Raw genomic sequence first — 14,548 nt, forward strand, 5'->3', positions numbered from 1 at the left:
GACTTGAAATATCGGATTGGGCAACAATACATTAGGACTTAAACACTGTCCATATAACCTAACCTGACAGAATTAAATGTAAAAGGATTTATGCTAAAGTAACAAGCAAACATATGTTTTCTATGCAACTGTAATTGTCACTTTAAAAAGTTATGATAAATGAATAAATTAGTTGTTTAACATTAAGACGTAGTTACGTTTATTTTTCATTACATGTAGTTGATTGTATAAGTCATTTCCGGCCTTTTGAGGACAGCCACTGTGCTGATATGGCCCTCGGTGAAAATGAGTTTGACACCCCTGCTTTAAACGATGCATTTGAGATTTCAAACAAAATCATTTAAATTTTACCAGTTTAGGTAAGTGTTAGCACAGATGCTAAGGCAGAGGTCAGCAACCTCTACCACTCAAAGATTCATTTGGACCAGGTTCCCACAAAATTAAAACACAGGGAGCCGCAACAGCCTTTGGAAAACCCCGTGTTTCCAGTGAACGACATCATTTCACTTGTTTTTAAAGTTCATAAAGAGGTGTTCATTTCTTTTTGGAGAGAGGCCAGAAAACTAGCAAACATGTGGCAATGAACCAGCAGTTAATCCGCTTCTCCAATAGATTTTTGTCAACAAGCAACTTTTTTTCTCATCTGGATCAGGACGTTTTTGGGCAAAAGCTGCATGTCTGTTCTGGGATGTCTCTCCACGTTTGAGACTTGGTCGTTTACTAATTCCTCATTACATATTAATCATACTGGTAAAGTTGTTAAAAGCAAACAAATCTGCCCAGGTGCCATTGAACTTACTGTTTTCTTCAGGAACTGCAGTTTTCTCTAAATTCTGCATCGTTGTCCTGCGTGGGTCGGAACATTTTTGGGATAACACGCCAGTGGGAGTGTGGCGGTGACGCAGGTTGATGGTCATATAGAACTTTACTTAGAAAATGTCTACATGTAGATTCTTTTAAACCTAAAGGCCCGTACACACCGGGACGAATATTCGCCAGGCGTTATTCGCCAGCGTTTTTCGCCACGTTTTTTGTGTTCACACCCAGGCGATTTTCGCTGACGATGAGTGGAGTGAACATGCAATTTCATTCCCTGACATTAGATGGCGCTTAATGTAAAACAGAAATACTCCTGTACACAAGGTGGCGCTGCGCAACTTTACGCTTCTTAAAGTCGCTTTTCACTCAGAAGAAGAGAGCAAGTATTTACGCGCTTGTCCGAATAATACAAAGAAAACATGAATATTTCAAGCACCAGTAGCTCCAACTGGTGCTTGGTTCGGGGATGTTTTAGAATGTCCGTCATTATTGCTTCGCGGCTGTGTAGACGCTACTTGGCGTCTATCTTCTTCGCTGGTATGTGTGCTCAGCAAGGCAGTTTTGTGTTTGAGCGCCCCCAAGTTGTGTTTTACTGTAACTTCAGAAGCTCCAGACACGTGAGCAAAAGCGCCGTTCTCATTGGTCGAGTAGATTTCGACGCGACGCGTCGAAAAAAAAAAACGAACCCGAGGCGTTTTTTTTTTTTTGACGCTTTAACGCCTGGCGTTTTTTCGCGTCGGTGTGCACACTCTCGTTGGTGCCCTTTGTTTAGTCACGAGGCGTTAAACGTCGGCGAAAATCGCCGGCGAAATTCGGCCCGGTGTGAACAGGCCTTAATACTCAGCCCTTTAGCTTTTTTTTGTTTGGTTTTCTTTTATTTTTATGAATCTTTCCTGTTTACTGCTTACTGACTTTAGTCGTCAGCACAGGAGAGCCGCTCCAGGGATGAGCAGCTCGCCTGGTTCCGATCTGTTCCGGGTTCAGACCTGCTCACAAAAATGCAACAGCTAGTCGATAGACGACCCGGAGAGGTTCTGCATGATGGGGCTTTTATTCACTTCTCATTCAACATATTGTCTTTTTAGAAGAATATCCCATTACAGACTCTGGTTCACGTTCACAGCCGCAGACACGCCTTTCGGACACGCTGCTCTCTTCCTCCTGCCCGTGGTTATTTTACAAAACCACAGAGAGCCACAGCACAAGGATGAAAGAGGTGCTAAGGCCTCTAAGACCCCTGTGCTAAGGGATACCACACTTCTCTACTGAAACCCAAACCATGTGTAACACCCCTGACATTGAATTGTGGGAAAAGTGAGCCCTTCAGTCCTTTTTCATATAGATGTTTTCACTGAAACTGAATATATTTATTATTCAGTTTTATTACATCACACCAGGCTTAATATAAGCCAACGGAAAGGTTTCCACTTGTTTGGGGAGTTGTGACTGAGGCAGAACTTCTAGTCACCTCAAATAAATGTATTTGGAAATCAGCTGTTAACAACTACAGCTGTTTCAAATCTCAACAGACTCATAAAAAAAGACCAAGGAAAGTGGAAGCTTTTATTCCAATTTGGTTCAGCTCCCGTTCGGTATTCATTGAGAGGGTCAAGCTCAGCTCTGAACTTTTCTTGGTTTGTCTTCTTGTAGGCCCACCTGGACCTCCTGGAGAGAGAGGCTTCAATGGACTACCAGGCCCACAGGGTCCCCCTGGGCTTCCAGGACCACAAGGAGAAAATGGCCTCCGAGGTTTGCCTGGTATGACGCCCCCATCTTGATACAGAACACATGACAAATATGGAAGATCAGTCTGAGTGAAATGTGAAATATGAGGATGTTGTCTGTAGCTCCCTCATCATAAGTTCAAATATCAAATCAGAAATATGTTCAAGTGTGTTCAAGTGTCCCTATTCGGTTTAGGGGGGCCCATCCAAGAACTATTTCTCATTTACAATGACAACCTAGGTTTGTAATGTAAGTTACATAAAAAATAAAACACAACATCTTCATACATCAACATTTACAATAAAAAGTCTACAGGAGAAACCAAGTAACCGTTTACAGTAAAAAGACAGATAGAGACCCATAAAAACATTCAAAAACATCTGCATTCATCACAAACCCCATCTATTAAAGATGTCTTAAAGGCAGCTGAGGAGACCAAGACACATAACTTAACAGTCATAGGAGGCAGAAAAAAAGAATGAGGAGTGGCTAGTCAAGATGGTAAGGAGGGAAAGGAGGTAATATGAAGTTTTACCAGTCCAAGTCTTGTAAATGAAATGATACAAATACAACCGCCTGCCAGAGTGGAGCAAAGGCCATTTGACAAGATCATAAAAATGGCGGTGATGGATATTAAAGGGAGCAGCAGTGACAAAACCAATGCAAGTGTGGTAAACAACATCCAATTTATAAAGGAGAGTTTTTGAAGATAATTTTTGTAGATCATTTCACCAAATTCCAAGTTAGGTAGGACTGTCAATTTTTCCCAGATTATGCCTCGCAGAATGAGTGACACCCATTCCCTAGAGGAGCAGTCCGCTGCAGATGAGCCGTGCTCAGGAGACAACAGCTGGCTGGGGAGAGCACGGCTCGTCTGCATAATTCTTTTTTATATTCTGTGTTTTACTGTGTTTTACTGTGAAGTACTTTGTGATTTCTATCTTGAAAGGTGCTATACAAAGAAAGTTTATTATTATTATTATTATTATTGGTTGAAAATTCTTTTTTTTAAGTTTTGAATAGGAGGCATCAAGCAGAGACACAGATGAAAATGCTTCATTCTCTGATCTGCAACAAACACTAACGAGTTCACCACTGATCTGTTCACAAACTTCTGTTTAACGTCCCTCTTAACTCAGGTTGAAGAGGTGAGCCAGGTTGGCGCTGGTCTTTTCTCAGGCTTCTTCTGTATTGCAGCATGTGTCTTCATCCTGCCTCTGTGTGTGTTCAGGCCCTCCAGGCGTGGATGCTCATAACCCACGGTTGGCGTTCTCTGCTGCTCTGACGTCCCCCATGGACAAAGCAGGAACCATCATCTTTGACAAAGTCTTTGTCAATGAAGGAGGCTTCTATGATCCCAAAACAGGTGAGCAGAGATGAAGGCCGTCCCCCCCTTAAAACAGGACATCAATCCAGGGTCAAGAGGGAGTTTATGTGCACTGACCAGGAGGATCACAGCTGTTCTAGGAGCTGTCTTAACTCCTTGGTGTTAATGGGTTATGAGCTCAGACACGAGCGACTAGCAGAGAGTGAGGAACTCTCTCAGTCTTTAACACTATGGTTCATAGGGGGAACAAATAAGAATGGTTAGATGACTCAGGTGGAGAGTGGAAAGCATGACGAACAGAGCTTACCACAGATTAAGGTTGTGTCTGAATTCCTTCACTATTCACTACGTGGTGCACTATATACTGTGTTCACCATTGTGTGGAGCTGTAAGAATCTACAATTCCAAATTATAGTCTCCTACAAATTTTCCAGAAGTCTCTAGTGTCCTTCGATGCTCACTAGATTGGCGACTAAAGGCAACAATGCATTGCGTTTGAATTATTTTTCATGTGAAAAAAATCTATTTTAATTAATTCTTTGTAAACCGTTCTAGTTTTTGTACTTTGAACTGTGTCCCATCCGGAAGTTTTTTTGGATGACACACTGCTGGATGTATCAGGATGGACAGGAAGTTTTGTGGTGTGGTGTCCCACAACGATCTGTAATTAACTTAACAAAGACCAAGGAGATGGTACTGGACTTCTGTATGAAGAAACAGCCAAGACAGCCAGTTCACTAAGGGAATCAAGGTGGAGGTCATATCCTAAAAGGACCTGCAGCTTTATGACAAACTGGGCTGGTCTGGGAGCTCTGCACGTGTTCACTGGCGGGGCAGACCAGGATGTACGTCCTGAGGCAGCTGGCCGTCTGTGGTTTGCTAGTGCTCGCTCTATGGTGTGGTATTGTGGTGTTCTGGTATGGTGTTGTGGGAAGAAAACGTCAAGAGGAGCCAAGCTGACAGACTGGACTCATGGACAGACGCATTTGTTTACATGGATCTTTTGCTTTTTTCTGGCTCTATGATCACTCTTTGCAAATATCAGTTCTTTTCATAGTTTTATTTCATGTATTTCTTATCTATATTGTCTTTACTCTTATGTCCCATAAAGTCACTTTACTCATCTCTGCACACCCTTTACATACTATTTTTGTGGTTGTCTTTTATTTATGCTGGTGAGCATAAAATCAGTAGAAATTCCCTTCCTCCATCAATCCATTCATTCATTCCCCCATCCATTCATTCCCCCATCCATTCATTCCTCCATCCATCCATTCATTCATTCATTCCTCCATCCATTTCTCCATCCATCCATCCATCCATCCATTCATCCCTTCATCCATTCACTCATTCCTCCATTCATTCACTCATTCCTCCATTCATCCATTCATTCCTCCATCCATTCATCCCTTCATCCATTCACTCATTCCTCCATTCATTCACTCATTCCTCCATTCATCCATTCATTCCTCCATCCATTCATTCATTCTTCCATCCATCCATCCATCCATTCATCCACTCCTTCATCCATCTCCTCGTCCATAATTTGTCATTTTGTGTCTGAGCGATTGTTGCTTGACCCTCTTGTGCCTTGTCTCCATCAGGTGTGTTCACTGCTCCCGTGGACGGACGTTACTTTTTCAGTGCCGTGCTAATGGGTCACAAGAATGAAAAGATTGAGGCAGTCCTTTCCAAGTCCAACTATGGCGTGACCCGGGTGGACTCTGGAGGGTATCAGCCTGAAGGCCTGGAGAACAACCCAGTAGCTGAAACCAACATCCCACCTGGCTCCCTGGCTGTTTTCAGCATCATCTTGCCCCTGCAGACTCGGGATACGGTGTGCGTGGATTTGGTGATGGGCAAACTGGCACACTCTGTAGAGCCCTTCACCATCTTCAGCGGGACGCTGCTGTATGAACACATGTGAGCCTGAGATACCGACAACCACTTAAAATTCAAGACTAAGCCACTGGAGCCAGTGACACTTTCCTCAGCAGATTTTAGCCCTGAAACCAGATTTACTGTCAGACTGCACTCATTTCAGTCAGCTGATCAGATGTGGTTGCATGATCCGGAATCAAACATTCCCTGAAAGAGGAAAAGATGTTGCTTCTGCTTTAGAGGTTTGCAATAGTTCTTACTCACCCAGCGCCCTCTAGAGGCTGTGCAATTCCTCTTAAACACACATTCTAGTAATTTATTGATAATTGGACACCAGCACTTCAAAGATTAAATCTAACCATATGTCATTTGTCCAGAAGATGGCGCTGCATAGATCTTACTTTTTAGACTAAAAATGAAATCCGGATGTGAAGGGATTTACCTGCACGTGTTGCAGCCTGCAATGTGCCATAGAAGCTTGACTTTTCGTTCAGAAGTCTGTTGATGCAATGATGAAGAGGAACCTGAGCATGGTCACAGGTCAGGGGCGTGGGGGGTCTTCCTCAGATCAGCTTGGGTTTGGAGCTGCTTCTGACCAACACACAGCACTTCTCAGATATCCCTAAGTCAGACATGCATACCCCCCCCCCCCCCCCCCAGAGTGTTTCCACTATTGACTGTATATGAGAACTGGACTGAGTGACCCCTCCCCCCTGGCATACCTGCTGGTCCCAAATAGCCAAAATCACATAGACTTCTATAGAGAAATAGACATCTATTACTGTCATTCTATTAATCACAATAACCATTCTGGCTCTGATACCTGTTATTAACTTTTTCTTGATACAGTAATCCTCTTTTTTTCATGATATTTTTTCTGTTATTCAAATTGTAAACTGACCAATCAGATGCCTCAGTAACAGTGGGTGGCCTTGTGTTGAATGTTCAGTGTTTTATTGACAAATTCTCCCTAGCCTGCTTTCAGTGGAAGGGGTGTGGCCTTTTAATATGCTCACTTCTAATTTGAGAGTATGGTTGCCATAGAAACCTAGACTCAGAGCAACATGGACCAATCACGGCTTACTGAGGACGTCTGGTTCCAACACGGTGACATCCGTATCGTGGAAAAATGCCAACTGACTGAACTTTATTCGGTTGGGACTGTAAGTAAAGTGTTTTCTACGGATGACGTCACACACTCAGTCCAGTTCTCTTTACAGTCAATGCTTTCCACTCGTCCCTCGTATGCTCTCCGGGCTCTGAAGGACACCCAAAGCTGAAGCTGGATTTGTTTTCTATATGTAACTCCTAACTTGTTTTTTGTGGTTATATCACGTCTTTGAAACTTACTCCATTGTTACTAAACCACTATGCCTAACACTGCCATTTTATCTGCTGACGTGCATAGGGGGGCTTGTCCAGGTGGACTGACAGCTACCTGTCTTGTGTCAGTTGTGCAATTCTTCTGTGAACAGATTGACTTTCGTTTTTCTGCTCAGAAACACTCGATCCTCAGCAGGTAATCTGTCATCGAGGAGGGGACTTCCTGTCGATGAAGGTTCTCATCCATGTAGATGTAAACTGAGCCGGAAAGAATTTCAGAACCTGCTGCTGTGCCTTACAGAAGCTGAATGTTCCTCTGGGATCCTTCAAATTCAACATCTCCTCCATCTGACCCAAGTTAATCCAGACCCACCACGGTCCAGATGTTCTGACCCAACAAAGTCCAGTTGATCCTTCAGCTCCTCCTGAATGCACAGCCTGTGGTATTGCAGTAAAGTAATCTCCCCTTTAATGTTTGACTCTTTGTCACATTGCTAAAGTCTAAAACCATTGTTCGTTTTTTGGCGTCCTCTACTGACAGAAAATTAGACTATCACAGAAAGCTGAAAGTCTGTATTCAGGCTGTTGCAGAGACACTTCTTCCTCTGCTTCTCCCTTTCTCTTCTCATCTTTCTAGAGGTTATTTTCAGTTCAGCTGCATCTTTAACGTAAGAGCTTTCTGCTTTCAATGCATGACACAGCAGAATGAGGAGGAGCTCACAGCCAGTGTCTGCTGCTCACCAGCCTCCAAAATATGAACAGGAAACTACAACTACCCCACTGCTCATGAAGGGCATCTCTAGAAAAAGCTGAAAGTGGCTTCCAACCGAGCTTCAGCTTTCAGCTTGAAGATTGAAGAATGACTTTGAACTTCACAAGGGCAAAGCTTAAGTTCTTCTCCAATCCCCCACCCCCTGCAGCTTCTTCTGTGTATTGAGCTAAATGTCTGATTGCAGATGACCTTTTCAGAAAGTCTGCCTGCCTGTTTTTCTGTCTGCATAGGGCACAGCGGGAATTCTGATGAGGAAACACTTTAGTGATTTTAGCTAAATGTAGGAGGCTCAGAACAGTCTCTGTGCTCCATGTTTGAGTCAACTGAACTTAAGATGCTGTGAGGTCTTCTGTATGACTGCTGTGATTTGACATCACCAATGAGAACCACTTTATTCAGCCCCATCTATGTTCAAACTGTGATTCTTGTCAGAGAACAGGGCCAGTTTTCTTCTAACCAATCCCATCAGTCCTGGGAGAAAGCTTTAGACGACCAATCTGAGTAAAAGTGAGGAAAACATCACTGTAAGAGCAAACATCCTGTACCGTAGATGTGTCTGAATACTGCTGGAAGCAGAGCAGATGTCATTTCTGACTCCATGAAGACGTCACACAGTCAGAGGATTCTTCAGGGTCTGTTCTATCACTTTCCTTCAAGACTTTGGTGTCAGAGATGGACATTATAGCTTCACTTGTAAAAACGATGAGGCATTCTCCACTGACAATGACAAACAGCAAACATGCAGACCTTTAACTGCTGAGTTTTGTTTACTTCCATGTCATGAGTGAGCCGTGAATCTAATGTTGGTCTTTGGATGCTGTCAGTCTGGCAGCAGCCTCTTTTTTGTTGTGTCCATGAATGTGATGGTCAAGGAGGGAAGAGACAAAGTCTGCAAACCAGAAACTGCTTGAAAAACCTCTTCAGGATTTGTATCTAAATAAAATACCAAAGTACTCTGTTACTGTGTCCCTGACTCTCTGTTGTCTTCATGTTTAGTAGCACAACTCCCTGTAACCCTTGTGCTATCTTAGATGACCCCACTCTAACATTGACATGTTATTTCTACCATGACAAATTTCGAAAAATTTCATGTAATCCATGGACACCAGTGAATATCACAAATCATTGAAGAAAAAGGTTCAGAGCACTGTCTAGTGGGTCTAAATGACCCCACTCCCAACGTTAAAATGCCTAGGATAGCACAAGGGTTAAATTCCATTCTCAGTCTGCCGGTCTTACCTATCCACGCTCCCATTTGCCTGAATCCAGCTTTTCAACCAGGTCTGTCAGACCATGCGTTGGGATAAAAAGGGCCTCTCATCCATTAAGGATCTCTACATCGACAATCATTTTGCATCCTTTACCCAACTGCAAAAAGTTTTCTCTCCCACCGGGTCATTTTTTCAGGTATTTGCAAATCAGACACTTTGTGAAACAATCTATAACTCATTTTTAACAACTTCCAACACAACCTGAATTTTACAAAGTTTTGATTAAAGCGTGGAAATCTAAAATTTTGATTACATTTTTTGTCAGATGTTTTTATAGGCCACCAACAACTGCTCATAGTAAGGTTGCATGGGCAGATGACATTGGAATAGAAATCCCTATCAGTTTGTGGATACGCTTTGAAAGGGATCAAGTTCTATAAGTGCACATCTTCTACTCATACAGTTTAAAGTAATCGACCGTTTGCATTTCTCTAAAGCAAGATTGCATAAAAAACTTTCTTCTGTTTCACCAACCTGTAACCGCTGTCAAATTGGTATAGGTTCTTTATCTCATTTATTTTTCTCATGCCCCATGCTAACACATTTTTAGTCTGATATTTTTAAGTTGTTTAGTTCAGTTTACAAGGTACAAATAACTCCCAATGTTCTGATTGCAATAGTTGGTTGTTCAGAGCAAACTCAGAAGCTGTCACACTCAACTCAACAATCAGTCATGTTTGGAATGATTGGAGCTAAGTGGAAGGCTTCTACTTCCCCTAGTTTCTGTAAATGGCTAAACGACAGGGCGAGCTGTTTATACCTTGAGGAAATCCGATACAAACTGACTGGTTGGCAGGACAAATTCTCAAAGACTTGGGGACCCTTTATGGATCATTATAATCAGGCGAAAACCCAGACTCTCATCTAATGACGAATCCTTCTTTGTTGTTGCTGTATACGGTATTTATGCTGTGTTTCTCAATTGTACATTGGTAGTGTTTGTCTCTTACACTAAATACAATCAGTTCAAGATTTTGAGATGTCGAGATGAGAAAACCTCTTCAGAATGTCAACAACTGGAAATTAGAAAGGTTTCTCATCTAGAATGAAAAAATGTCACAGAGAAAACAGAAGCAAGCATGCAGAAGAACTTTGCAGGAGTTTGGGAAACGAGCGATTTGCAGGCTGCGCACCAAAAACTTAAACACTCAGAACTCCCCTTGAGGAAAAAAAACACAGTAAAGAAGGTCTTTGAATAGACGTTGAAAGCAGCTACATGTGGAAGACACATGCATCACTGCGGGGAGAAGTCCTAAAAACACAACAGAATCCAGCACAAGTGATGGCGAAGCGGTTTGCAGGTGGTGCTGTATGGAGTCCTATACTGTTCATAATTAAATAAAATATCCACTCCCTTTCAAGCAATATTTATTAATATGTCTAATCATCCTAAGTTTGATTAGTTACTGTATGAATGTATAACTGATGTTTATATTGCTGTTGTGTATTATTTCTACTTAATTGCTTGAAATAAACCATTTCAAATCAAATCAAAATCAAATCTATGAACTGGAGTTCCATGAACGCAACATGCCGCGTGTGGGAGGGGCAACCAGCTAATGTTTTTAGCCTGATGGCCACATGGAGCGGTTGCCTGTGCTTATCTCAGTAACAATGCGTGGATGCAAAATGCACATGGAGTGTTAAAAGATCAGGTTTATTTATTCTGAATAGTTTCACATGATAACAATGTTTCCATGTTTGAGTTCATGAGATCATCCCAGAGAGAGTCTCTGCTTCAGGTCCTGCAGTCAAACTACGTCTTAAATTACGTGTAAATCAGAGCGCCCAGGCAGTGCGAGAGTGTATGTGTGAGCGCAAGGTGTGTTGCCCTGTCCCCCGGAAAGGTAATAGTAAAAAAAGGTTTCCTCTGATTCTTGGTGTAAGCCCTGGCTGGAGAATTGCTCAATCAATCCCGGATCTCCGCTGCGTTTTCCGTCCATGGTCAGAAACGTTATCGCAGGAAAGCTTCAACATGTTCCCGGGAGCGAAAAATAAAATCAGAGGACCTGATTATAATCATTGTCTCAATGAAAATAGAAAAATATCATAAGGTTCAGGAGGCCTGAGAAGGCTTGTTCTGCTTTGCGCAGCTGCCTCGTCTGACTGTCGGTCCCCCATCTCGCCTCCTGCGAGCCGACACACAGTGTGAGGCACGATGTGAGCAATGAGTGAATGGCGTAAGAATGAGGAGTGTTTCAACGGGGGACTTATAGACGTGGACGACCAGAGCTCCTCTGTGGTTTGGTCCACACAAACCCTCAAACTACAAAAACAGAGTCGTCCATGTTTGCATCTTCTGCAGCAGACAGATGGTTTGTCTCAATTTGATCTATAATGTCAGCAAAGCCGCGCGGATATCGCTGAAATATGTCATCTCTCTGACTGGTACACCGCTAAGCGGGTATCGAGGAATAAGAGTCGATTTCCATGGATGAGCCAATGAGAGTTTAGATCCCGCCCACTTTCACTGATTGACAGATAGACTCACTCTCCCGAAAAAGCTCCTCATGAAATAAATACGCCATTCTGAAAAAAACAGCCACATGAAATAAAAACAAAGCTACTTTGGAAAATATTGATTTTGAAATACGAGCTTCTGAAAAAAGACAGAATTATAATAATATTCCACATGATTAAAAATGAATATTTTAAAATGCTGTTTTAAAATAATTAACAGGTTTTTAAAGCAAAATGAAATATATTGCATAATATAATGGCTAATTTAAAATCAGTGTGCACGTTTTTCACAATTTCATGATCTTTTTATATATTTATGAGAGATTTATTGGTTGATTGTGTATTTGCATGAGGCCATATTTATTTATTTAATTAAATATTTATTTATTTAATTATGAACAGTATTGGACTCCATAGTGCTGCAGCTGGGACGCTTTGTCATGGGGAGCTGTCCAGTGCTGAAAATCAACCCAAAGCCTGCATGAATGCTCTTTTCCAGTCATGGGCCATTTCTGACAAGCAATCATCTTCAGACTTGAAGACGTCCAGACATTCAGAGGGCATTTATTTCTGAAAGGTGGAATACTGACAACCAACAATTGATCAGCCTTCCTACATCCCAGAAGAAGAGCTGAGTGTCATGCTCCCTGCTTGACACTAAGCATTAAGAGGTTGGATTGGGGGGGTTAATCCACCAAATGGTTCTCGAGCGCGGCTGTGTCTGCAGCTAACCGCTCCCCCAGGGTATGGATCAAATGCGGAGAACAAGTTTGACACAATTAGGTGTGTGACAGCTAATGGAACTTTAACTTTAAGAACTCTGCATTTGGATTCCAGAGCTTTGACATAGAGTAGAACACTGAACACCACCAGTTTCTGCTGAGAAACATGAAAACAAGATATCCTGGAAAGCTTTTCGTCCCACACACTCCAACATGTCTGAATTGCAAACGGGTCCTTTTCTGATGGGATACATAGGACTTTATCAGGTGGGGAAATTCCTGGGATGAGAAAGTTATGGCAGAATGAAGGAAGATGGGGAGCGATGAGACTTCTGCCATCAAGATTGTAGAGGATTTGAGAGCAGGCAGTGAAGAGATGGAGGCCATGAAGATCATCCCCAGTCGGAATCCTGATCAAGATTCATGAATGTTTATACTAAAAAGCTTGGAGGACTTTATGGGGAAGAGGTCTTTCCATCGGCTCACATGATTAGAGCTATCAGCAGATGCTGGTAGCTCTGAGCGGCCTTGAAAACATCAACATTCTATATGGAGGCATCAAACCAGATAACATAATGTTTGTTAACAGCTGGGTTTATCTGAAGACGACCTTCTCAACAATGGAGAGTTCACACATGGTAAATTGTAAATAGCGTATGCTTGTGTAGCTCTTTTCTGCCTTCCTCGAAGGTCCAAAGTGCTTTACAGTCACAGTCCCATTCACCAATTCCCACACTGATGCCGAACACAAGCGCCAACCTTCTACTAGAGGCAAGGTTCAGTGTCTTGCCCAAGAACATAAGAGAGGGCAAGACGGGAATCAAACCCGTTATATTCTGATCAGAGGTCAGAGGTCTACCGCTGCACCACGGCAGCAGAAGAAAACAACCTCCCCTGGGACAAATAACCTCCTCATCGACCAGACATGACAACAAGATTAATTGGGATCACAAATCAGAGTTATCCTCTCAAAAATCCCCCAAGAAGGTTAAGGCCCAGCTTCAGGAAGAAGCAGAAAAGTCTCCTGCTTCTTCCTGCGTTCTCACTGCAGATGATGGATCTGTTGTTCAAATGGTTTACATTCATCTGCGTGATGAAGAAACACCTCCAGAGCAAAGTCCACACAGCTGCAAAGAACAAAAAGCTTGAAAAATCAAGGAAGATCAATTCAAGCCCAAACCAAAGCATTCAAGAACAGGGGTTCTCAAAGTGTGGCCCGTGGGCCAATGGTGGCCCAATTATTTTGTGGCCCAAGAAGAAAGGCGCTTTCTAGCTAAGTGGACAAATGCTTACTTTGTCATTCCTCATGGGCTGGATGAAGTCATGTGCCTTATATGCAAGCAGGTAAATAAAATGCTCAAAGAATTCAATATAAATCGTGACTATGTTACAAATCATAAAACCTATGACAAATTTACCAGCGAGGAGCACAACAATAAGCTCCAACAACAACAGCGAGGCTATGCTGCACAGCAGATAATGTTTACAAAAATCCAGTGAAGCTGTGACAGAAGCTAGCTACGTTGTGGCTTTGGAAAAGGCCCGCTGTAGCAAACCCTTCAGTGACGGGGAGTTTGTAAAAAGAATGTATGCTGAAAGTAGCTGACATTGTTTGTCCAGAGCAAAAGAAAGAGTTGGACGAAATAAGTCTGTCAAGTGATACAATTACTAGACGAGTAGAAGATCTGGACAGCAACCTCTGACAGCAACTGGGAAAACATCTGGAAGGCCTGGTAAACTGTAAAAATGACACTTGGTCATTAAAGTTATTTAAAACAACTTTTTCTGTTTATCCCATTTTTTTTCACCAAAATTGGCCCCCAATCTAATGTCGAGTTCTTCATTTGGCCCTCCGCTACAGAAACTTTGAGAACCCCTGCTCTAGAGGGTCTTTTCTAAAAGAATTCCAGTCTTAACAGGACACTTAGACTTAAAAATACTAATAAAACAGAAGCAACCAGTGTAAATTACTAAATGTAGTGTCCATAAGAACAGAGCATTATCCAGCCTCAGCAAGCCAGTTCCCTTCTCCAGGGGCATATTTAGCAGTTTCGGGGGCCCAGGCAAAAAAAATGACATGGGGCCCTGTAGTGGTTGTGCTCATCTTGTTATGGTGCCTGTCGGTCTACTCCCCCCCCCCACCCCCACCCCTCCTGCTCTGCTCCTGACTCCATCAGCTGGGACCAATTCACCTCATCACCTGCTTCTGCTCTTAAGGAGATCCAGCCTCAGTATCCAACGCCAATTC

General features: G+C 42.6%; 1 protein-coding gene across 1 annotated transcript in view; it reads left to right on the top strand.

Moving 5' to 3' along the window:
- Positions 1 to 8,813, top strand: part of emilin1 (elastin microfibril interfacer 1) — a 33,017-nt gene extending 24,204 nt beyond the window's left edge. Inside the window, exons 11-13 of the mRNA XM_011487152.3 lie at positions 2,470 to 2,577; positions 3,776 to 3,910; positions 5,476 to 8,813. Coding sequence (XP_011485454.1) covers positions 2,470 to 2,577; positions 3,776 to 3,910; positions 5,476 to 5,798 — 566 coding nt within the window. The 3' untranslated portion in view covers positions 5,799 to 8,813. The remainder of the gene's footprint in view (positions 1 to 2,469; positions 2,578 to 3,775; positions 3,911 to 5,475) is intronic.
- Positions 8,814 to 14,548: the final 5,735 nt, after the last annotated feature.

This window comes from Oryzias latipes, chromosome 3 (assembly GCF_002234675.1).
Source record: "Oryzias latipes chromosome 3, ASM223467v1".
Lineage (NCBI taxonomy): Eukaryota > Metazoa > Chordata > Actinopteri > Beloniformes > Adrianichthyidae > Oryzias > Oryzias latipes.